General features: G+C 35.7%; 1 protein-coding gene and 1 long non-coding RNA gene across 7 annotated transcripts in view; one reads left to right on the forward strand and one right to left on the reverse strand.

The window, feature by feature from the left end:
• LOC138857017 (uncharacterized) overlaps nucleotides 1-24,692 on the forward strand; it is a 293,806-nt gene that overhangs the window by 67,589 nt on the left and 201,525 nt on the right. The window lies entirely within an intron of this gene.
• Nucleotides 1-24,692, reverse strand: part of ths (thisbe) — a 117,830-nt gene that overhangs the window by 42,520 nt on the left and 50,618 nt on the right. Inside the window, exon 1 of one of the 2 annotated variants that reach the window (XM_036374555.2) lies at nucleotides 3,709-4,782. The exons of the other annotated variant lie outside the window; for it this stretch is intronic. Coding sequence (XP_036230448.2) covers nucleotides 3,709-3,741 — 33 coding nt within the window. The 5' untranslated portion in view covers nucleotides 3,742-4,782. Of the gene's footprint in view, nucleotides 1-3,708; nucleotides 4,783-24,692 lie in introns of those variants that run through there. 2 annotated transcript variants of the gene reach the window in all.

The raw sequence follows: 24,692 nt of genomic DNA on the forward strand, positions 1-24,692 counted from the left end.
GAGCCACCTTTCGCTTCGCATTCCACCATAAATATGTGGACGGTGATAAATTCTAAAATTCTAGAGCAGCTTCACGACACCTACCGCCGGCGCACCCTTGCCCACTCATACATGCTCAAAAGCGCATAAAAGCACACTTGCGGCAAAACTTCGTCGCGCCCGCTTCGACCTCTTCGCACAGGAAGTAGCGCATAAGGAAAAATAGTGAAACATATTTTAGTTACAGTAGGTTATCTATGAAATGCGTGGAAATGACGTACGCCAACAAATCGACACACGCAATAAAAGCGCCAAAACAAGAGTCAATAACAGAAACTACAACAACAAAATACCAAACTAAATGTAACGCTTTGCCGTACTTAAAGTCAAACATGCATACATACATACTTGCACTGCTGTAACGATTTGAGAATTATTGTAACTCAACACCTTCGCCTGCTATATCTGCACCCAATTGCTAATATGCGCGCACGTAGTCGTTACAATATTTACAAATATACAGATATGCAGCCATGACTTATGATCACAACAAAAGCAAATTGTATTGAGTTATATACATACATATGCAAAGTCTAAATCGGAGCATGCATAATGTGAGCGCCTTAAGCTTCAATGTTGTAAAATTTGTGACGGAGTATAAAATGTATGTAAAGGGTCTACCAACAAGAACGACGTGATGTTAAAAAGAAATAAAACACTCAAATTTGCTCAAAATGGGTTCTGTTTTGTGAAATATAAGGCGACGTCTTGTTTGAAATATAGATTTTTCGCGTCGATTTCAGCAAATTCTGGGGGGAAAAAAGTCAGTCAGCAAAGCTATAATGCTCGCTATTGATAGTAACGCCAATTCCTGCCTCATTTCGTAAGAAAAAAGGCCCTATGGTGACGCCATACCACAATGCGCACCTAACGATTAACTTTTGTTAATATAATTGCACTTGCTGAACCACACGAAGATTTGACTCACCCCAATAGCGCTAATTTTGTTTTTTGACGAAGCCATTAAGCCAGAAATGGGTCTCATATGAGAAGATGAGTTTTCCTATTTCCGGTTTGCGCGAAGAACGTGAATTTGCGTAATAATTTTGAACAATTGTTTGAACGTTGTACGAAAGTGAAATGGACCGGATGAAATGGCAAAACTTACTGAACACACTGTCAAAATTTGACACAAATCCGTAAACAAACATGGCCACCACACACTGTCAAAATCACGGCACCCCACTTGGTAAACGCTGAATGTATTTGTACAGTGTAGTCTACCTTTAGATGCGAAAATGTACACAGTATCTAGAAGCATACCTTTTCGATCTGTATTCCAAATCTATTGAATTTTGTACGCTCGTAGATATTTATATTTTGAGCGCAAATAATTTACTTTTGATCCTGAAAGCTATTAGTTTAACAGTATAGTAGTCCTGAATTTTAGTTCCGTAGACCGAACTTAGAAAACTGCTTGCCAAAACCAATATTTAGAGACTAGGGAACTGCCTTACATACCAGGCTGTGGTAGCAAGAAAATCTGCAGAGGAGAGTAGTGAAAAAGGGGTATCTTTTTTATATTAATTTCGAGTCTACACTGTTAAAAAATATTCGCTAAACAAAAAATTGGTTAGGAAACAAGTTGTTGCTTTCTACAATTCGTCTAATAAATTTGCTTTTTAACTTCCGGTAACAGTACAACTGGCATGTTCTGATAGTTCTAATATCATATTTAAATACTGAGTATACTGAGCATCTCCCTGAAGAATCACTCTACCCAATTACCGTTTCTTATTGAATTTAGGGTGAGCATATAGTAGAGCATTTTCGCTTCAATTCAAACTTTAAAAATATCTAGAAATTAAATCACTTTTTTAAGTAATGGTTTGATAACTGCTCATCCATTTTCTACACTTTTTTCAGTTTCTTCATTGCTGCCATGCGCTTCTTTACACTATGTACTCAGCGTAAAAAGCTTCAAAATGCTCCCGATGAACAGACATATGAAATTCGTTTAAGCTTATCAAATTTTAAAAAACTTCAGCGCCATTCATAACGCCTTGGAAAAGAAAACTGATTGTAAAAAGTAGAAGAGTAAAATACAATAGTAAAAATTAAGAAAAAAGATTAGACGCAACGTTAAAAAATATAAAGCGAGGCGCAACAAATAGTCACGTTCTGCTGCTGCTTCTCGTGAGTAGCACTTCCTGTCTTCATTACCGATACACACAAATACATATACATACATACATACATTTAAACATACGTACAAACAAATACACCTCCGCTATTCAGACACCTATGTGTGTACTTTTGCGCCTCCTTTACTTTGTTGATAATTGTAAAATAATGCATTAAATGTCTTTGATATATTTATTGTTCTATTTGTAGTAAATTTATTGTTTTATTTGTTTCTGTACTGCACTTTTTTATATATAAAATTTTTGTTTGTATGTGCTTTAGTTGCTGTTTTGTTGCGGTAACCTAACAAAGTGTCATGCTCCACCTGTTATTGAATATCCATCAGCTAACTACCACCACAGCTGCAATCAATTCTATTGTATGTGTATGTGTGTGTGTATTGTAAGAAATTTGTTTCAGATTCGCTGCAAAGAAACGAGGTTACTTGTAAAACGCGATAAACGCCAGTTTTCTGATAAGCTATAGCAATTACTTACAGCGTTTACATACCCATACATACACATGCTTGGGCTTACACTATGTGCTGTTAAACAGTTGGTGGAACTGTCCGTCAGTCAGTCAGTTATGTGGTAGTCTACCGCCATAATATAGACGTGTGTATGCAAGTGTACCTGTGTGTGTGTGTGTGTATGTGTGTTTTTCGAAACTACGAACACCGTTTGTTTTAGAAAATTTATTACAGCGCCAATCTAAGAAAAATTATAACCAACTGACTGACTGACTGGCGGTCGCACCAACTGCCAACAGTTGTTGCTGTTGCAAATGATTTGGGATTTACTCAGAAAATACAACCTCGAAGAAATCAAGATAAGGCATTGTTTTACAATTGACAATTGAAAATTTAATGATATTTGTTGTCATTGGGAAAATTGGTTTGTGTCTAATTGGGTATAATGTAGCATAATGTGTGGCTTAAATTTTACTATTTATTAAAAAAGGATTTTATTTAAAAAGGAAAATTTTAAATTTTTTGCTTTGTGCCGCAAGCTTTTCAACCTTCTTGTAGCCTCTTTTACCTGCAACCTTTTGGAGAAAGAGCTTTATATAGGTTTACTTAAATTTTTGTTATAAAATATAAAAAACTCGCTTCAAATTTTATTTTAATTTTAATACAAAAAATATTTGAACCACGCCCTTTTATATTTTTATTATAAATGGAACATTCAAGATTTATTGCAGTCAGCATCAGCACAGCAAGTTTTGTATTTTTCATAAATTTATCTTAAATATACTTTTTTTTTAAGTCTCAAGGCAACATTTAATTGCAGTAAGTGCATTCCAATGTAAATTGGAGGCACGTTAAACTAGGTGCACGCCCCAACAATTATAGAAATCTGTACTCAAAATATTATGAAATCAAAATATTATTTGAAATCACTTATATTCGCACGCATACTTTTTCCGCTTTGCGGTTTTTGGGCTCGAAAACACATTTTGACTTTATATACTTTTTGTTTTGTTTTTAATAATCATAATATTTGCCACAAAACCGGCCACGAAGTCGTTTTACAGCATGTTACTTACAATAAAAAGCAGCAGCCTGAACTGATTCGACATTCATTCGGCGATCAATTAACATTTCCAATTTGCAAATCCTATTTTTTTATTTACAGCCGCTGTTGCTATTGTTGTTGTGTTTAATTTTGCTATCGTTGCTGTGTGCGTCGTCGCGCATGTCAGCGCTTCAGAACGACTGCTCGCCGACTTATTTGCCTATGGAAGTGTGCCACTGTGGCAGCTGAAGAGCTTTTAATTATTATTACTTTTACGTGTGTTGTTGTTGTTGTTGTTGCTGTTGGTTGTTTCTATAATTGCCCTCAACAATTTGCCGCCACTACTTCACTATTTTTACGATGCACTATATACTTGCGTACACGGCGCGTACTTATTTCCAACACTGTATTTATTTATTTATTTTCCAAATGCACTTTGAGTGTAGTTTATTTGTTGTTGTCGTTGGTTTTTTGTTTGGTTTGCTTTAATATTTAAAATTTGCATAGGTATACGCCACTTTCAAGCGCAACCAACGCCAGCATAAGTCAATGCAGTCACCGTGCTGTTGTGGCATGCACATTTTCACTGTTGCTGCGCAGCAAATATTGGCAATTTATTGTTGTTGTTTGGTTTTAAGGCATTAAAATCATTTATATAACTTTATTATTTTTATAACGTTGTTTTGATTTGCCTTAAAACACGCAATATTATTGGAAAATTATGGTGATTGGTTTTGAAAGCGCGTTAATATGCAGCATTCTTGCGTCGCGGCAAGCTTGCAACGCGCGGCAAAGAGAATGAACGATTTTCACTAAAACTGAATTACACAAAAATTATGCTGTCACTTAGCAGTTTCGCGCCAAATTTTCACTAATTACTTTTTTTATTAAATTATTTCGCAACAACACCAAGCAAATGTGCGGGAAAGAAAGCGCACGTTAATTGCAGTTGCATGAAAAAGAGATAGCGGTATTCTATTTGTTTAAAGACGCGCTCATTTCATTTCATTTCAAAAAATATTAGTTTTATCTTGTTGTTGTTGTTGTTGTATGCAAGCATGCACGTTGTCAATACATTGGGCCCGTTGAAACGCGTCGTGAACGTCTAAACACTGCAATGGAACTGTCAAGACTAAAAACAACATAAACGCCACAATTTCGACGTACTCGTACTTCAGCGACGCGAACTGCAACGTACATGTCGGCAGCACCGGTGACATCGCTGGCGACGGCGACGCCACCAATGACAGCGCTGCAACTGCGTCAATGCACATAAACGTTGCCGCAGGCAGCGCGGAAAGGTGGCGTCTCCAGGCACAGCGGCAGCAAAAGCAGAGCGACGAGTGGCATTTAAATGTGGCGAATTTGCTTCCAGTTTGGCTGGCTGCGCATACTGTGGCTCATTCATTGATTTCGAAGTGGCTGGCAGCAAATAAATTCGACTTATACAGTTATAACATTCAATGGCGGCATGACGCAGCATAAGCAGCTGACAGCGGAGCCGGTTGACAAATGTGACAATGACAATTTGACGTAGAAATCGCATGCGATTTAGCTGAGGCGCTCATTTTGAGAGTTAGAAATCGCAGAAGTTCGTATTTTAATAAAAAAACTAAGCTATACAAATTTCTGTAATGTCAAACACATCAACTCTCTAGCAGTGTTGATATTTCTTCAAAAATTTTTGTAAATAATTGTTAGAGAACTGCATATTTTTATGACCCATTTTTTTCATACAAGAGTTTTTTATACTTTCTAATTTTTCAGCTCGAATCCACAATTTCTGGAGCTCTTCTAGGTTTAAATATGTATCTTGTGGGCCCCAATGCTACTGTTTAAACAACGAAAGATTTCATGTGTTGACCTTGTCAGCGGTTTTCAACTTTTTTTCTTCTTAAAAAATTATATTCAATTGGTTTGTTGGCCTGGGAGAACTTACTTTTTTACTACGTTAATCTTTATTAGTTGTACTGTTAGCATCGCTAGACTTCTTGTATCGTAACAATATTTTGTAGCTACAAACGGTTTGAACTTTCTTCTCGGTTTTTCTTAAAATAAATTTTGTAAGTAAGCAATTATTTCTTCCCCGTCAATATCTGATTCAAAAACCATAAGACTCCACAAACTTAACTGAAATTTCCGTTAGAGGTTAACAGCATCGTTTACCGTTAACATAACACCTATTTACACTGTCAACAATTTACTTCGAACTAATTTAAATGCTTTCGAAAATTGTTGCAACTCATACCTCTAACGGTTTCCTATTAGCTATTCAAGACATTTGCTGTGCAAACATGTTGCGGTGTTGAAAAATGCTCGAAACTGTCATACATGTTCGTTGTGTTGGTTTGATGGCATGTAATTTCTGTAACAGCTGTTAAAATAAATACGTTGTTAACGGTAAATGAATGTTACTCTTTAAACTGTCTGTAAGTAATTTTTTATAATTTAGCAGTTTTTTGACGAGTTATTTAATATAATTTCTATAAAATATTAGACAATAAAATTGAATTTCAACAAAAAAATGCATATTTCATAAGAGCATTCCACAATAGTTTTTATCTAAAAATATTTTTCTTTGAGTTAAAAAACTCGATTTTCTTTTATTTTTGTGTCTGAAGATCATACAAGTATGGCGGCTTCAGGCTTTGCAGCGGAGAAAACTGGCAGCGCTAAAGCACGTCGATTTGCAACAATGTCGCCGCGAATAGCAAATGTTACGCGGCAATTAACAGGCGATTGCATGCGGTGATCATCAACCGGATAAACTGATCGCTATCAACAACAGTGATAAAAAATGAGTAAACTTATTTTTTTTTAAGATTTTTCAAACTCTCTTTGTGGTCTTTTTGTTTTTTTGTCGAGCTGTTTTTTTATGGCGTCGATTTTGTGGCGGTACATTTACGAGCTAAACTAGCGCCTTGCAGCGATTTTACGATGTTTGTGTCGAGTTCAAAGGAACTAAGCACAACAAGTGGCACTGCGGGTTTGGCGGTCTGCTTGGGTGGAATGTGTGATCACTGCAAGTGTGTGGCATTGCGAATATTACCTGGCGCATCTTTACAAGTGTGGCCACGCTCAAACTGGTGTACTTACATAATAATATTTTGATTGCAGTTAGTTGAGTAAGTGCGCCGAAGTAACATTAAAATCACTTAAGCGTGTGGCGTTGACAAGTTTTTTCTAGTTTGGTTGCTATAGTTAGCAGCGTCGGCAAGGATAACTCGTGAGTTCGTCAATTTTTAATTAAAAATTCTGTTTGGGTTATTACTTAACGAGTTGCTTAAGCTTGTAGTGACATTTACCGTATCTAGTACGCATTTGAAGAGCGTTTTGCCAAATAACTAATATGCAAATTGGTAGTTGTTGAAATTATAACGTAGAAAGAGGGAGAGGAGGGATCAATTGTAAGGTTCAAAATTTCAGTTTTCAAAGTAGTTTCTCGAATATTAATTCTCTAACAAAATTAGATTAGCTTCCAGCTTCGAAAGTGTCATTCAACTATATTGAGTCTCGATTTATAACTGTTTCAACAAGTGTGGAACACCAGCTACTTTGAGCGTATTCCTTAAGAGAAATCTTACTCGCTTAAGGTCTTTTCTAGAAGGAGATTGATTTTTTGTGTTTTCACGTAAATTATCTATTGAAATCTGTAACATTGTGGGAACCTGCATAAAACACTTTATAAAGCCTCTCTAAAAAAGCTCAAGAACTCCACAATCGGGTTTGTTCTCTTCTGCAACTACTTATTACTCAATTTGAAATTTATGTCAATCTCAAGTACTGCTCAAAACATACTTCACTTTCCTTAAATGGATCTGTCAATGTGAGTACGCTAAGAAATGACTCAATTTGTAGAAATAAAAGCGTCGACATACACTTTTCGATTCACTCCTGCTGCAATCCTAGCTCATTACCTATATACTTCAAAAATCAATACTTAAAGTCCTGGCCTAAGTTGCAGCTGAGTGGTCAAGGTATTAGAAACCCTTATGCTTGTATTTATGTATATTGTGGCTTCCTTATAGCTTAATTCCCATTACCATCCATCATCTGTCTTGAAAAATTACAATTGACACAGTTTAAAGCGATTAACTGTACATATCTACAACAAATACAAAAGCGTGGTTTACAAAAACATTGTAATCACTACCGTTAGCTTGTTAGTGTTACAAATACATTCACAGAATTTAAAAGGAATCTCGTTAAAAGGAAAAAGCAGGCGCACACGCCACTCCAGCGCTGTCACTTCCGGTCAAAGTGAAGACAATGAGCCAGAACGCCAATCAAAAGCAATGTTGCTATTAGGTTTATTGTTTAACACTTCGTCGGACTGTGTGACCTGACGGTCATGTCAGCGATAACAACAATCGCAGCAACAACAAAGCGCACATATCCCAATTTCCACTTGGCCGAAATTTGTGTCACAGCTGATAAAGAGCACAACACACACACGCGCGCTTACATACAGCCGTATAAAACCATGCATGTCCTTGCTGGCATATACACTCATGTATGTGCATTTATGTATGCTTAGGTGTGTATGTATATAACATTGCTATATTTATTCACTTTGTGTATCAAGTTACAAGCGCAGCTCCATCAAGCCTATGCGATCCTTTGTTTATCCGCACTGTCGTGTGCGAAGCCACTTGTGTGGGTGTTAATATCCCTCAAAATTCATCAAACGAATCGGCGTGTGGCACAGAATTTGGTGCATGAACCGGCGATAAGCCACAGTGGCAGGGCAAACATGTAGAACACATAAAACAAAAAGAAAACACTGTCGTACACATACGTGTGTGTGTGTGTGTGCCATGGAGTAATGTAACAATTTCAATGAAAGTGTGCTAAAGGTGCATGCGGTTTGTTGCCGCCCTAAAATCGATGTTGAACAATAGTTTCTGGCATGTCCACGTCCTTTCCGCATGCGTGTCTGTGTTTGTACGCGCATGTGTATGTGTATTTGTGTATCAGTTAACTGCCATATTCTCTAGTGATTCATTGTAATCCATTTCATTACAGATTCTCTTTCATTCATGGACTTCCCTTTCGATTGCGCCGCTGGCAGGATGCATCAAAAAGTAAAGGATGTTGAACTCGTTGAAGTTTACTTCGGGTAAAGACAATGAGAACTTTCAATGTGTTGGTGTTGTGTTTTGCAAAAGTGCATTTAAAGCTTTTGTGAAGGTTTTCGAATCTTGGAGTGTTATATAGTTTGTGAAATGTTAATCTATCCTTAACTTATACAGTGCCTGATTGGTTTATCTGAAGTGATTTTTTTTTCAGTTGTGTAAAGTGTTATTTTTTAAATGAAGTGTTATTTACTTTTTGATCATCAATATTAGCTATTAGTGCAATGTGTTTGGAGTTCATTTCAACAATATATCCCTTAATTTATGCGTACAACCCTTTTAATCACCAACCTAACCTCAAGACGCATCTCAGAACAGTTTGAAAATAGCTCGGTAGGCCGCTCTGCTATTTTTACCATTAGAAAATGCCGAAGAGATCCCAAAATACACCGTAATGGCATTGTAAAAATCGCTAATCTTTCAATGGGTAGTTAAATTTGCTCATGAAATTCAATATCAAGCCACAGAAGAATGATATCTTCGTGAAGATCTCGCTAAAAGACAATGTAGCAAGCGAATAGCTTCATTTCAATGCGATAACTAAAGTTTATCAGATTTCATGCGATTTTTACAAGCATTGTGGGTGTAATTATTATTGCAGGCAATAATAATTTTTATGAGCTTCAACCGAGTTATAAAACTTTCCACAAAAGAGCGAGCATTCCTTAAAAAAAAAAAACAAGAATACCATACGAATAATGGCCAAAATGAAGGCATTTTGCGTGCTTTTATTGCTAACAGTCGTGATAATCAGTGAAATTTGAGCAGGATAACTTCATTTGAACATTATGATGCATTAAAAAATTGATTATCACTGGTGATATTGACCAAGAAAAGGCTACAAAAAATTGGCAAGTACAAGCTGTTAAAATACATGGCCAGATGCTATGAGAGTTGGTTTAATATGCTCTATTTAGCGCACATACATTGCTCTCTCGCGGGCGTTGAGGCCAATATGATCGCCGAGCGTAATAAAAAGTGTTTATACTTGTAGCTTTACTGTATTTGAGAGAAAGCCTAAAATTGATAATCAAGAACTACTCTTGCTAGAAAGAGGTCATATTGTATTAGCTCTACTAATTCTATTTTAATACTCGTTCATACAATTTTCGTTCGTCACGCATATAATTCTCAAACGGTTTATGAAGAAATTGTAAGATAACGAGCACTTGCAATTCGAATTACATATTACAATCTCAATTGTAGAAAGGTTTTCGGGATTACTTTGAAATGTCACCACTATTAAGATACACAGCAATACATCAAATTATGAATTTTTCAATGCCGATTTACAATTTTCAGTTAATGCCTCAACTACTTGTACTTATATAAAACAATTTTATTCCAATTTCATCATAAGCAGCATGAAATTATAGCGTTTTACTACACATAAATATTAGCAAAGTCGTCATTATATAATAGATTGTTGCACACATACCAAAAACAAATCCCATTCGCATACTCACGCTTTCTCGATTAAATCGAAGACTGTCGCCAATAATTGAATATATTCGTGGCGTCACCATATTTATTAATATCATAAAGTGAAATTGTTCACGACAATCACAACACGACCCATTTCTACCATATAACTATATCGGCAAATATCGACGCGCATTCGCATACCTTTAACGGCTCATACCTAGTGCTCGTGCACTCAATCACCCAATTAGTTGCCAGGTGGATTTGCAAGCGCAAATGAAAGGAGCAACAGTATTTGTGAAATTCTTTCGCATAGTAATTTAATTAATCACACCGGTATTTTTACGCAAAATCCACTTATTTACTATTCACTTCTGCCATGAAGTGCCGTTGCTTCTTCTACCCCTACTCGTACAATAAATGTTTTGTCGCTTAGATAAGCATAATGGTTTTGTGTTTTTTGATTGTTTTTATCTGAAATGTGCTTCAGCGAAAACTAGTTTCTCTAAATGATTACAGCTGGCAAATGATTGTATTTTTTGTGTTGTTGCATTTGTTGACATGCCAGTTTGATTTTATCAAAATCTGCCAATCATTTATGTAAACATTGCGGTACATGCAATGAGCAATATTATTGCATTACTTTTAACTTTGACTTTTGCATTGCATTAAGCGTTAACCGTTAAGTGGTTTGTATTTCATTGATCCGAGTGCACTTTAGCAGTAAAACGTTGCAGGGAGTGACGTGTGTGAACGTGGGTGGCAACCTCTCATAAGTGATAGTCGTTTGGAGTCACAGTGCTTGGCGATATAGGAGCATAGTTGTATAAAATATGTTATAAGTAAATTCAGTCTTTGTTTTGATAAATACTAGAGGGGATTAAGGTGCAAATTTGTATCAATATTTGAAAGTTCGACAATTGCACAATAACCCTAAAGACAACAAACATCGCAAATTGTTTTATTAGCACATTCTTGCACAATTTGTTATACCACTTTTTAGTGGTCTAGATCGATTTCCTTTTCAGTCATCTGATGCCTCTGGGTTCGAAAAACATTGGTGACTCGCTCTAATCTGAATGCTCTTTTCTTTTTGTGGAATATCCTCTTCTTGTAGGAAGAAATATTAGGGTTGTATAAGCCATAAAACTTAGCCCAAATAGTTTTGAAGGATAAGGGAACACCGGTGAGGCAACAGTCGTGGGTTTGACAAATTCCCGAACCTATTCAGATTGTCCTAATCGTATAATCTGTCTGCTAGTTTAGTGCCTGCCTTCTGGAGATATTCTAAGGCTAGGAAAGTTAAGAAGGAATTTCGACTTTAACTCGAAGCTTGGTTCTGAAGGTATTACTTTGTAGATGGAATATTTACGTTATTGAAGAATCACTTGATTTTATTAGTCATTCACAGATTTTTTTTATAAAAAATGTAGCAAAATTTTACGCATCTCATCAGTTATTTTCGAAAATCGTTAAATGCATTGGTACATATCCACTCAATTTAAGACGTGAGTAATATTGCTGAAAACTAAAATCTGCTAATCAATAACCTTTTAACAACGTTTTAAAATTAAAAAAAGCTAACGATTTCATCAATATTTTGCCAGAAATATTGTATAATAAAACTTGGTTAGTAAAATCAAAGCGCCTAAACACAAAAGTTGCAACGTGGGTGGCCAACGTGTGTGGCCAACGAATCGCAAGTTACGCAGCTGCCGCTTTCTGGTTGTCTGTCTGTAAACCCACCAATTGCGGCTAATTGCTGTGAGCCATGCTAAGATTGACGTGGCGATATTTGTTCGTCTCGTAGGCGTTGATCGTTAAAAATTTTGCCAAATTTAGTGGTTGGTTGTGTGGCGCCTCTTCGAAATAGAGGTGCAAAAACAAGAAAAAATATTTCAACAAAATGTTTATAAATTATTTTACTCTTTACAATACACATAATATCTTTCTTTCTAAATTTTAATTTGTCTGTTATTTTTACGCCAAGAAAAGTTTATAAAATTTCTGTTATAACTATAAATTCAAAGCAGAGCAAAATTTCAATTACGTGCTACAATTTTCGGGGCAAAAGTTAGTAGATAGTTAAACATGCTAGCATTCCATAAAACTCCATTAAAATAATGCAAGTAACTGTATTGAAGAGTCATATTCATATTTGAAATTTATAACTCCAGAACGCAGCTATCTGAATTTGCACGTCATTAATTTGATTAGGTATATATATCTAATCAGCAACGTTTCTTTTTGTTTTGGTGACATACGTAATATATGTGTGTTGGCAAATCTGGAAATGTAAACAATTCAAAAATATACAAAGTCATTGAAGTTGTAAAAATTGAGAGACGTTTTCATTTCTATATTTGATGGAATTTCACCATTTTAGTGTTTCACAAGTTCAACGTATTTATAAAACGGTAATTTGTAATAATAGTAAGTTAAATTGCTGGTAAAAATTAGTATCTAGATTATCTAAAACTAAATAAATAAATATTAAGGGCTGATCGTTAACTTATAAAGCATACGATATTACAAAAATTTATAAAAAGAAATAAACATTAATTTATAAATCAGTTGAAATCTACGCTGAGAGAACACTGTTTCACAAGTTCAAAATATTGAGCAAAAATACATATGTTGAGTGTTCCACAAGTTCAGCTACTTTTATGCTTATGAACAATTTGTAATAATTTACTGCCAATTTAAGGTGTTTTTTTCAGTTTGTCAAAAATTTAAAATAAAATTCTGTCACCAAAAATTATTTTCAACATACAAAATTTTTGTTATTTTCAGAGAAACATTTATTAATGTAATTTACATTCCTGTGGCGCAAGTATTTACGCCCTTTTGTTGGAAAAAAGGCTTGGCGCTATGTCAAGACATGTTATACGTATTTAAAAAATAACTTTTACCCGAAATACCAACAATAACTAGCAGATAAGAGCAACGAAGCTGTAGAAAGCGAAATGCGTGGTATGTGAGATACCAAATAATGGAGTGCCATTTAAATTTAGAACAAGTAAATATGATAGATACAATCTTACGAAAACTTGTTTTGGGGAAACCCTTAGATAGATAATAGAAAAGGTGAATGATAATGTCTAAATGAAAATGTTGATATTGACAACAAATTTAGTATGCAAATGCTTAAACTCGATTAGGAGTGAGATTTTCTATAAAGGCAAACATTTTTCGTTTAGAAATTATAAACTCCATGCATTCAGAATTCTCAAATTCAAACACATTTTTTTTTATAATTTCAGTTCAAATTTTGCTTTGATAAATTCTGCAAATATGCCACAATGTCAGGTAAGCTAAGAGATTTATGAGTCATACAATTAGTGGCATAAAAAAGCCAAATCTGACAACAACAAGATTGGAGATTTGAAATAAATTAGTTGACATCATGATTGTATTGAAGTATATAGATAGCAAAACCGACTCGCTGCTGCTTTGCCTAGTCGCAGATAAGGTTTCCACTGGCTAATTGAAAAAATAACTGAAAATTCAATCGTTGAAACCGTAAACAGACAAAAATAGAAACAAATAGTGTTGTGCAAAAGTGTAAACAAATTGGTGGCCAAAACTATTAAAAAATACAGAAATTTGTGGCGTAAAATACTCACACATACCGAAAAAAAATGTCTTTCAATGGTTTGGCTTACATTCTTCAGCGCACATTCAACGAGAGTGTTTACTTTCGCGCTTTTAATATTGGTTAGAATTCTATAGATACTTCATAATTATATCTGAAGTACTTTTTAATTGCGTATATCTTTTTAGAGATTTATGCGTATGTGGGCGTAATCATTTGATCGGTATATAAGCTATTAATTTAGGAATCACCTTGGGAATTTCATGGCATACTGATTGCTTAAATATTTAATTTAATGATCGCAATCACTTGCCTTAATATTTTTTTTTATATTTTTGTAGAGTATTCTACTGAATTCTATTGAATCAGAATAAGTACTTTATAGATTTTGAGCTCATATATGTAGTTCTCTTTTTTAGTTGGTTTGATTAGTGTTCATTTGATGTGATCTGAGGCGATATGATGTGATATACATTAGGGTATATATATGTACAATTTACAGGTACATTATATAGGCATTATTACTCTGTTTAACCGTGAACTGATCGTAGTGTGATGTCATAGTTGATAGTATTGTTATATAATAAGATGTGATGTATTGTGAGGTAATGTGTTGCGTGTAGAACAATTGCTTTATTTATATATAATAATATTGAGAAGCAGCATTATAAATGGTTTCCTGAAGCTATATAGCGATGTGATGTCATGACGTGATGTCATGACGTGATGTCTTTTGCGGCAAAGTAGTAAATTGTTATTCTATTTTTGTATGTTTTTAATGGTATTCACTTTTTGTATAACAGCAATTAAAAATTTTTTAAATTATATAAAATTATATGTGCTTATCACGCAGTTCTTTTTTCTTATAAATTTGACGAATGCATTTGCCGATCTAAAATGTCTATCAAAAAATTTATCAAATTTGCAGATGGTAAATTTTAACATTCAAGACCTTAATGTGCTCTGATTATGACATTTACCAAAAAAGTTAAGTGCTATGATCCGGAATATCCGGCAAAAATTTGTCTACTGGGAAAATATGACATTCCTAGGTGACAGCATACGAAGACATGTGACAAGAAGCACTCTGTTAACTAGGCGAGTGTCATAAATAACAAGGCATACACAAACGATTATTGATCTCCACTAGACATTTAAAATAATTGCAAGAAAAAAATGTAATTCAAGGAGGATTAAATTTATCGAAGCTCTGCAGACGAAAATGTAGATTTATGCGCGTAAAATAGACTTATTTTTAAATCAGCTGTTGACCCATATTTAAATGCGAAAATTGCTTTTAGCTGCAAATAATTTATTCTGATTATTCGCTGTGCTCCTAACGGCTGCGCCGTTTGCAGCCAGTGCCTTATTAGTCATGGCCTATACTTTTGTATGCCACATTAAGGCCTTGAAATGCCGGAAACGCTGATTGTGCCGACCGCCTATGCTTTTGTTGTTGTTCTGCTATTCTGTTTTGTTGTTGTTGCCACACATAACAATCAGCTATTCACGAGATAATAACTGAAATCAGCGCGCAAATGAAGCTCAACGAATTGCAAAGGGCGTTGCAGCGTGCAGCATGCAACACTACCAAGGCAACGTTAAAGTTAAAAAAAAGAAAGGAAATCAAGTGGCAACAACGCGGCTGTATGCAAAACAAGCAGCGAACTCACGCTTTCGCACTTACTTGCTGGCATTTTTTTTTTTTTAGAATATTAAAGGCTTTTTATACTGTTTTGCCAACAAGCCTCCTAGGTTATGGATTTTTTGCGACTTTTTGCCGTTTTTTGCTCTGAAAGCGGGATCTGCTGCTACTTGGTTGTGTGCTGCCACATTCTATTGTAGCTTACTGCTTGCTTCTGTCTGTGTTCTCGCTGTGGTTGCATTTGCTTTTGTTGCTGTTGCTGCTGGTTAATGCGGTAATTGTGTTTGGGCGATTAGTTTAAATGGGATCCGCTTGATTTGATTGGCGTTAATGTGGGCGAGCAAACAGGTGGTGGATGTGGCTTCTTGGCGATGCCACAATATTGGTTAACAGAAAACTGTGTCAAAGAAATTGTTAAGTGAATTCATGGAATTGTGTTCAGGCTGTAAAAAATTCCGATTTGCATTTCATTTTTCACTGCAAAGTTCTCCTGGAAAAAGTTTTAACTAAGGTTTAATACCACTATTTTATAATTTTTTATGAAATGATTTAATAAAAATTCCATCAAAATTGAAACTTCTCGCTCCTTTTTTTTTGTTGTTTTATATTAAAAATCCAAACCTTATCTGATTCCAGCCATCCCTTTTACTTTAAAATTTTCAATTCAATACAGCTTTCATCATACACCAACATCAAGATTTAATGCGTATTTGTAAGTTACTGTAAAAAAATTCACTCCCACCACAAAAAGGACGCTGAAAAAATCACTTGCAGAAAATTATTAACAATTCATTGAGCAATTTGTTGATGGCTGATCGCACGCAAGCTGAGAGATTTAGTATGCAACACGCAGTGGCACAAGCCGCACCGCCAATGAAAGGCCGCACGTACCACCCTAAGCCACGGCAAATGGGCAATAACAGCCACATGCCACATTTTGGCGATAACAAATTTTATATTTTTATTTAGCATTTTATTTTATTTTATTTTTAAATACCGCAAGCGACTGCTATACAATGCTGCTGCAACGACTGGCTGCCTATTCCTTGCGGGCGCTCCAGCTGGCGACTGGCTTGCGCCTCCGTGCCACAACGTTATCGCAACAAATTGCAACAAAATACGCCACCATCAATTGTGTGGCGGCATTTCCCAAATCGCTGTCGCTGTTATTGCTTTCAACCGCAATATATGGCTGTTGTTGTTGTTATATTTCTTTGCATGCTTGCGACGCATTGCGTTTTGATACTTGACTCCTCGTCGCCGGCCCGCTGTGGCAAGCATGCTGTGCTGTCAGCGGCAACACAACACCATAAGTCACCGCAAGCCACCACAAGCTACTACAAGCAAAAATTCAAAAAAAAAAAAATAAATTGAAATATAACTGCAACAAGGGCTGCAACGGTTCGTACGTTGCCCGCAGCAGCCGAGAAACAATTCAATTTGTTGCTCTTTAACTGTTTGCCTTCGCAAGCAATAAATTTTTGCTCTTTGCATTGTTACGGCAATCGCTTTGAGCTTTTGTCGATAAAAGCAATAACATAACAACAGCAACAGCAACAAAGGCAAAGCAAAGAGCATTACTAAGAATATCACTTGTAGTGCAAGTTTTATCACAATAATCGCGCCGAAAGCGTTCAACACTTGAGCAGCAACGGCGGCATGCAGCCCAGCCACCAAGCCGCCCAGCAGCCAGGCAGTCGGCTAGTCCAGTCTAATACAGCCCAGCGTAATACGATTTCGTACAGTCGTGACCCAGGCGCCGCCCATTCGACTACTTATTGCATTGGAGGTCGCTTGTGCTGTGTGGCGGCCGCCACAGTGGCAAGTGCCGAATGGCAAATGGCGTGTGGCAAGTGGATTTCTCTTTTACCAAAAGCCAATAATGCGATAAGAAACAACAACACAGCGCCCACATCGACAATGTGCGCTTGACCGAACAGCTCAATCTGTCAGTGGCTGTTCGGCTTATCGCAAATTTTTGATCTCACAGCAAAAAAAGCTTTTAGGAAAATTGCCTTGGAAAAGAGGAATTTCCAAGAGAACAAAGTGGCACACTGGCCAGACACGAGCGTCGACACGGAAAGCAGCAAAACGAAGTGTGCGGTTAGTTCGTGGGTTGGTTGATAGCTTGGTCGCTTTTTCGGTTGTAATTGAAATTGAATTGGATTGGACTTATCGGATTATACGCCTAAATTGTGCTGGAAGCGAAGTCCTGCTCAACGGCGTGAGTTGAATTTCAAAATGTGTGCATTTGTTGCAAAATTGATGTTGGATTTTTGAAAAAAAAAAAACTAAGAAACGAAAGTGACAGGGAAAGTGATATTCAACCCCGAACGCGAATGCTGATAATACCGTCTGAATTTAATATTGAATACCAAAGCAAGGAAGTAGCCTTTAATAAATGGTTCTATTTAATTCTTTCTGCATAAGAAAAGCGAAAAAATTCTACTGGTTGTGAAAAGAAAATGTTAAAAAGTTGTTAAATACTGACCTATTCGTTAAATTAGTCTCTAGACCGAGAGTTCTTATAAATTTTGTTAAGTCATTGAGTTTATAAAGCGCAAGTATTATAAAGAGTGGAGCGCTTCTAAGTTTGCCGAAGCTCTAAGGATAATTTTTACATTATCTGTCTTTCCTTCACCATCCCCCGACCAACATTTATTGGCAAAATAAAACTAACAGAAGATAAAACCTTAAATTCGGCTGCACCAAAGCTATAATACCCTTCCGAGGTGCATTTCTTATAGAAAAATTATAATAAAAGAATTTTTAACTTGATTTTGATCGCTCAGTTTGTATGGCAGCTATATGCTGTAGTGGTCCGATATTGGCGGTTTCGATAAATGAGCAGTTTTTTTTGGGAGAAAAGCATGTGTGCAAAACTTCAGATCGATATCTTAAAAACTGCGAGTGACTAGTTGGAAAAGACGCACAAACAGGCGAAATCGAGTCGTGCTGGTCACGCTGCTCATTTATATGATATATATTTTATAGGGTCTCCGACGTTTTCTTTTGGGTGTTCCAAATTTCTTGTCAAACTTAATATAGCCTATTTTACTATAATAATCTTTTTTTTTTTGATTTCTGAACACGTGTTCTATTATAACCCTGTTGGTGCTTTCATTTTGCAACTCACTGCAATTTACTTCAGATTTTAATTACAATAATTTCGTGCCACTTTAACTGATTATTTTATTATACACTTTTGGACAGCTCACGCAATAGTTCATTCAATTATGGTTAAAATTGCAGACACTTAATCAAAATTTCAAAAAAAATTCTATAAATAAGTAACCAGAAAAATATTTCTACAATCATTAAAACAAAATTTGTTCGAAGAGCTAAAAATAGCAACACTTACAGTTTGCTTTGGCATTTTAACGATGGTACAAATTTTGCGAATAAGTACATAAGTGTGTATATTAATAAAGCGCCAATCAATAAATTTCAAAATAAAAACTACTTGAGATTTGTTTACATGAGACTGAGGCAAATAAAGTCAGTAAGCGGAAACATTAAAATAAAAAAAAAAATATTTCCATGTAGATTTTAATTAAGAAATTATTTTTAACTACGTATTTATTCAATTCTTCATACTATCTTATACAGTATTTGTCAGAATCTAATGATGCAATTGTCATTGAAGCGGTTCGAAGTCACCAATCTTTACTCTTTTGATTAACAACTCTTCGTTTTTCACTCAAACCCTCTTGTCTACAAATATATGTAGTACCCTCAAAGCTTAACGCTCCATAGTTCGCATTGTTTTCCTTGAAAACTGCTTGCAACATCAGACAAACTAATTTGTTTAAGATGTGTGGCTGCTTCTTTTAATAGAATTTTGCAAAAATCATAAAAACTTACAGAGGCCACCCAAAATCTTATTTAGGCGTTCGAGACTGATCGTGGAGCCAGATAGGTTATGCTCATAAAAATTGATCGAATTGAAAAAACCGCCTGGAGCTTCAATCCTGGTGGCCAAAAGCTGTAAAGTTGTAACTAAATCGCTAGGTTTTCTTAATTTCTCACAGATCTTCTCTTCGCGATATATGCATATATAGTGTGCATATGTGTGTGCGCATTTTGCTATATGTCAATCTTACATTGCCGCCCGCTTGTTTTGCTGCCCAGTTTTAATCGCCTACAACTTTGTCAACTTTTATATTGGCATAAATTTCACTTTTTAAATGAAATTCTAAACTGATTTTTATGTGCACGCTTTAATGCTTTGCTGTTGCTTTTATTTTTTTATATTTTTTCTATACATATTTTTTTCCATTTATGTGACATTTGCGTATCTTAATTCGCAGCGCCAATAACCCTTTCTCTTCCTTGCCACAGCTGTTGCCAACCGCTGCGCACTCGCTCTCCCACAATTCGTTTAAACTCGTCATTGCTGGGTATTTATGATCATTATCGGCTTTGACGATGATCATAGGTAGCTGGAAATTTACAGCAGCATTAAAATTTAACTATAAAATTGTACATAATTAAAATTACCGACACTGTTGTTTTTACCTTTGTTGCACTTCTGTTTATTTGTCTCGTAGTTGTTTATACCTAGAAGTGCAAAGGCTGGTGTTTGTGTGACAGCTACATTCACATTTGGTGAAATAGTTATTGGAGACATTTTACGGCCCATCAAAGTGTCCTTTTTTGGTGTGCAACACATGCTGGTGCGGCTTTAATAAAGTTGTTTGCGCATTTAACGTATGAAAGCAAAGACATTTTAAAGACTCGAACAGCAGGTCAGCACATTTAAATATTTCTTCTTCATCTTCTACCTAATGAGCTTTTGAGTATTTGGCGGCATGTTAGACGGTTTTACGAGTGACAATATTGCTTATCGGAGAACATTGGCGCACAGTTGGCATTCTAATGCGAAATAGCAATGTGTTAGGCGGAGCAACGCCAGGCGGCATGGTTGTTGTATACTTTTAACTTTCGGTTAGCCAAGCAGTTTCTTTGGAAATTTCGAAAGCTTGGCCTGCATTTCTGATATAACGATTTATTGCTCTCTCGCTTTTCTGCCTCTAAAAACTGCTATGCAAATGAGAGAAAAGGCCTGGTCACCAATCTCCAGTGTTCAAATAATATTTGGCGGTAACACAACTTTCAACTTTAAGTAAAAGCATTAAGCTTCTGAGAATACCAGAAAGTAGGTAACTGGTCTAAATCGTGATAGCATTGTAAAGGGGAGTACACAGGACACATGAAACGCAAAACACACGATATAGCACAGACACATACATGTATACATGTATACTTCTTAAACCCAAAGCATAATAACAGAATATAGATACATAAACTTTATGTAGAGATATAAACACACTTTATTTAGTAGTAAACTTCCACTACGACATTTGATCACTAAAGTTATATCAGTTCTACAAAGTTTCATTATCGCCAAGTGATAAGTCTCAAAGGCATAAACAAATAAACACAGTCTCACAGCTCCAGTTCCTCTACTGCTGCGCCTTTCCCTTCATGCTAGTAAGTAACTACATGTATATGTAGCTATGTGTGTGTGTGCCTACAGTACCTATTGCACACCGGTATATCTTTTGTTGTCAATATCAATTGTCTTGGTCGATATCGCATGGACGTGTCAGCGATTGAGCGGCGAGTGAGCGAGCGCCAGAGTTGCCGCAAAACGCCATACGGCCCAGGCAGTCCATATAGCGCGCTTATGTGTCATTAACCTTTTGCCATAAATGCAATGTAGCACACTTACATACATACAAATATACATAGAGTACAGCGCATATTCATGCAGCTACAACACTCCACTTCCACTGTGCACTTCCCACAAAAGTCCAGTGATTTTCTATTTGCGCTTTAACTTTTCATATTTCTTCGATCTTGTTTTTGTATTTTTTTTTTGTATTCAGCGCCTTCTCTTTAGCTGCTTCTTCATTTCTTGTTTATTTGTTTAAACAAATAAATACAAAATAAATAAACAAATGCCACACATAGGTGTTTGTTGTTATTGGTGTGTGTGTCATTTCAGTGTAACCGAGCTGTATGTGCGTATGTGTGCGTTCACCGTGTTCGCTATGCATATGACAATCCATCACCGACTGCGTCAATGGCTTTGCAACATATACTTTCAGCATTCTGCTTTTATTATTATTTCGTTTTTGCATTGTTCTTGGATTCTTGTTGACTAGTTTTCCTTAGAAAAGTTAAGTATGGTCATGTGTGTAAAGTGATATATGCAGTTCCGTTTATTTTGCATAAATAAATGCAAAATTTTCATTTGAAGATATGCTTGACTAGCTGGATTTCACGATGCCAATGAACTTTGTCTGGCTTCAGTTTCCAAAGAATACATTGACTTGTCAGTAAAACATTATAGCTAATAATTATAAATGCCTAACATATATCCATAATCTCATACATATATGGATAAATGTATGTGTAAGTGTTGGCAAAGTAAAAATCCGACTAAGTTTCTACATTGTCGGCTCAAAAAACGAGTAATATGGAATGCCATCCGAATGCCATATTTTGTCAATTGTAAGAAAAAACCTTAACTTAGTGTAATCGCATTTATTACCGTCACAAATAAACAGTTTGTATGACAGCTATAAGCGCTAGTGGTCCGATCAGAACAATTTCTTTGACGATTGCATCATTGCAAAAGGCAATAAATTATACTAAATTTCGTGAAGATATATCATCAAATGAAAAAGCTTTCCATACAAGGAAGGACATACTTCGTTCTGATCGTTCAGTTTGTATGGCAGCTATATGCTATAGTCATTCGATACCGACCGAAAAGCTACGTTAAAAACTCTGTGGCATTCGCCATTTATTTACTGATAATATATAACCGACAAGACTGACTACCTATCCGATTGCACGCTGTCTACTCACTTCTTATAGTGCTCAATATTGTGCCGGTAGTTAATGTCGGGAAAGTACTCAGAATGTATGTACCTATGTTAGAGAGGCCAATTAGAGAAAACTTTCACTTGGTATACCGATTAAGGGTAAAGATGCTAATCAGATCTATTTCTGGACCTTACTTCGTTCATGTCCAGAAGTAAAGCTCTTATTGGCTCAGGAGCCCAGTTGAAAGTCGATAATAAAGATTTGTATTAAAAAAGTGAAAATGTGGTTTTTTGTCGGTCCGAGTCAAATTTAAACCTTCTCACTTCGGATTCCTCTTTAGCTAGAAAAAGATAGTTATAGGCCTCAAGAGGATTAATAGTAAGAAAAGAGCAGAAAAAAACGAGCTCTATTGGATTAAATATTTAAACCCCGAACAATTTCCATAAATATATTACAACAAAAATTATATACCGTCTCATACTGTTGATTCCTCTATGCGCCACTATAAGGACATACCTCGTTTCCCAAACAGCCTATCATTAATATGCAGAAATATGCTACGTGCCGATAAATGTCAATTTCAATTACCGAAACCACACATAATAAGACTCAGCGGCGGACAAATGCGAAACGAGACCAGCGCACATTCCAACCAGGAGGCAAGAATACTTATAGTGTAAAGCCAAAACAGCCCCGTGTACAGCATGGACGAGGGAGAGAATTAGAGTGGTGGGGGTGGCACAGAAGCACACAGCAATCAATAGACCGGAAAATCAGCTATAAAAGCGAATTTCGTAATTTTGCGAAATGTTTGAATTAGTGCAAAGAATGTTGGGGGGCGCATGAATGCCCCAAAAACGAATAAAAATAAATAAAGGTGGCCACACAGGTTTCGTAATTACTGGTTTGGTCATAAATCATGTTGATGGACCCGAAAATATTGTGTTTTCGAAACAGGCGCAGTGAATGCAAATGGAAAAATAAAATATAAAAACCAAAAATTCAATGAAAGGTGGGCGCAGCTGGTCAATGATGGGCGTATACATATATCAAGTTGCTTATATGAGAATGGTGGCAAAATACACTCTGTCTGTGGCAGATTAGCACACTAAAGCTTAAAAAATTTGTTTGCAAAAGCTTTGCGGAAATGTTGCACGGAAGTCGGCTATAAAATCGCTACATTTTTCTTTTGCTTTTCTTCCATTTTCGTTTCAAACGGAAATGAGAAACGTTTGTATGTATACATGATAAATGCCACAGCTGGTCTATTACATTTAACGGTGTTGGAGTATGTTACATAATGGTCGAGTAAGAATGAGCTTACATTTTGTATACAATAAAAAGCTGGAACAGTCTTTGGAAAAGTACTTATTTAGAAAAAATTTTGAAATCTCAAAAAAAAAAACAATTTTTTAATATGTCGCTAACTTACTAAATTGAAATGTTTAGCTTTTTCGATTTACACTCGTCTAACCATAAGAACTTAAATTATATCGAGGCGCTTGAACTAAGCTTACTAACTCATATACCCAATATTTTTACACCCTCATTTTCATATATCTGTTGTTCTAGAAAGTAAAATACACAATATGAACATGTCACCTCTCCACCAGCTCTCTTATGTTGCAACCACATTGCGTGTTGTTCCCTCTGAACGTGGAGAGAACACAGCCATTAAACTGGCATAAAAAGCAACATAACTGTACATGCAATAACGGTAATTACGCTAAAATTAGAGTTGTAAGAAAACATTAGCAAATCAAAAAAGAAAATTGAAAATAAATGAGTAAGCAAGTGGACGCATAAAAAGCAAAATACTCGCACTCAAGAGTCTTACGGGTAACAAAGTCGCTAAGTGCAATTTTGCACGCGAATTGGAACGGTTTGAAAATACTTAGAAACGCTTTTTATGTAAATATGCAAAGGAAAAGTCAAGGGAAATAATAAAAAACGTAGTAATTAAATTTAAAGGAGTTACATTTGTGTCGGACTTCGATAGAAGCAGCCATAAACCCGAGCAGTGCATAGGTAAATTTTTATGGAGTCAGTAAACCCTTTTTTTCTGGCATATAAAGACGATTTGTTTGAATTTTCAGTATTTAACATTTTAGCGTGATAAAGTTGATAACTACACAAGTTTTTCTGTAGTAAAACTTTTAATTCTTAGGTTACCCTTAGTTTCGGTTCAGACTAAATATTATATAACGATAAGTAAGAAAATCTCTTCGCTAACTTTTGTGCTCGTATAAACTTTATCAACAAAGGTGCTTACGAAGAATTCAAGCAAAACTAAGTTTTGGTATTTTTTATTGCGTGAATGATTTTCTCCACACCTTTTATGATATCACCTCAGGTTAAGTGCATAGTGCAGCGAGCTAAAG

This window comes from Bactrocera oleae, chromosome 4, assembly GCF_042242935.1.
Source record: "Bactrocera oleae isolate idBacOlea1 chromosome 4, idBacOlea1, whole genome shotgun sequence".
In the NCBI taxonomy this organism is placed as follows: Eukaryota; Metazoa; Arthropoda; class Insecta; order Diptera; family Tephritidae; genus Bactrocera; species Bactrocera oleae.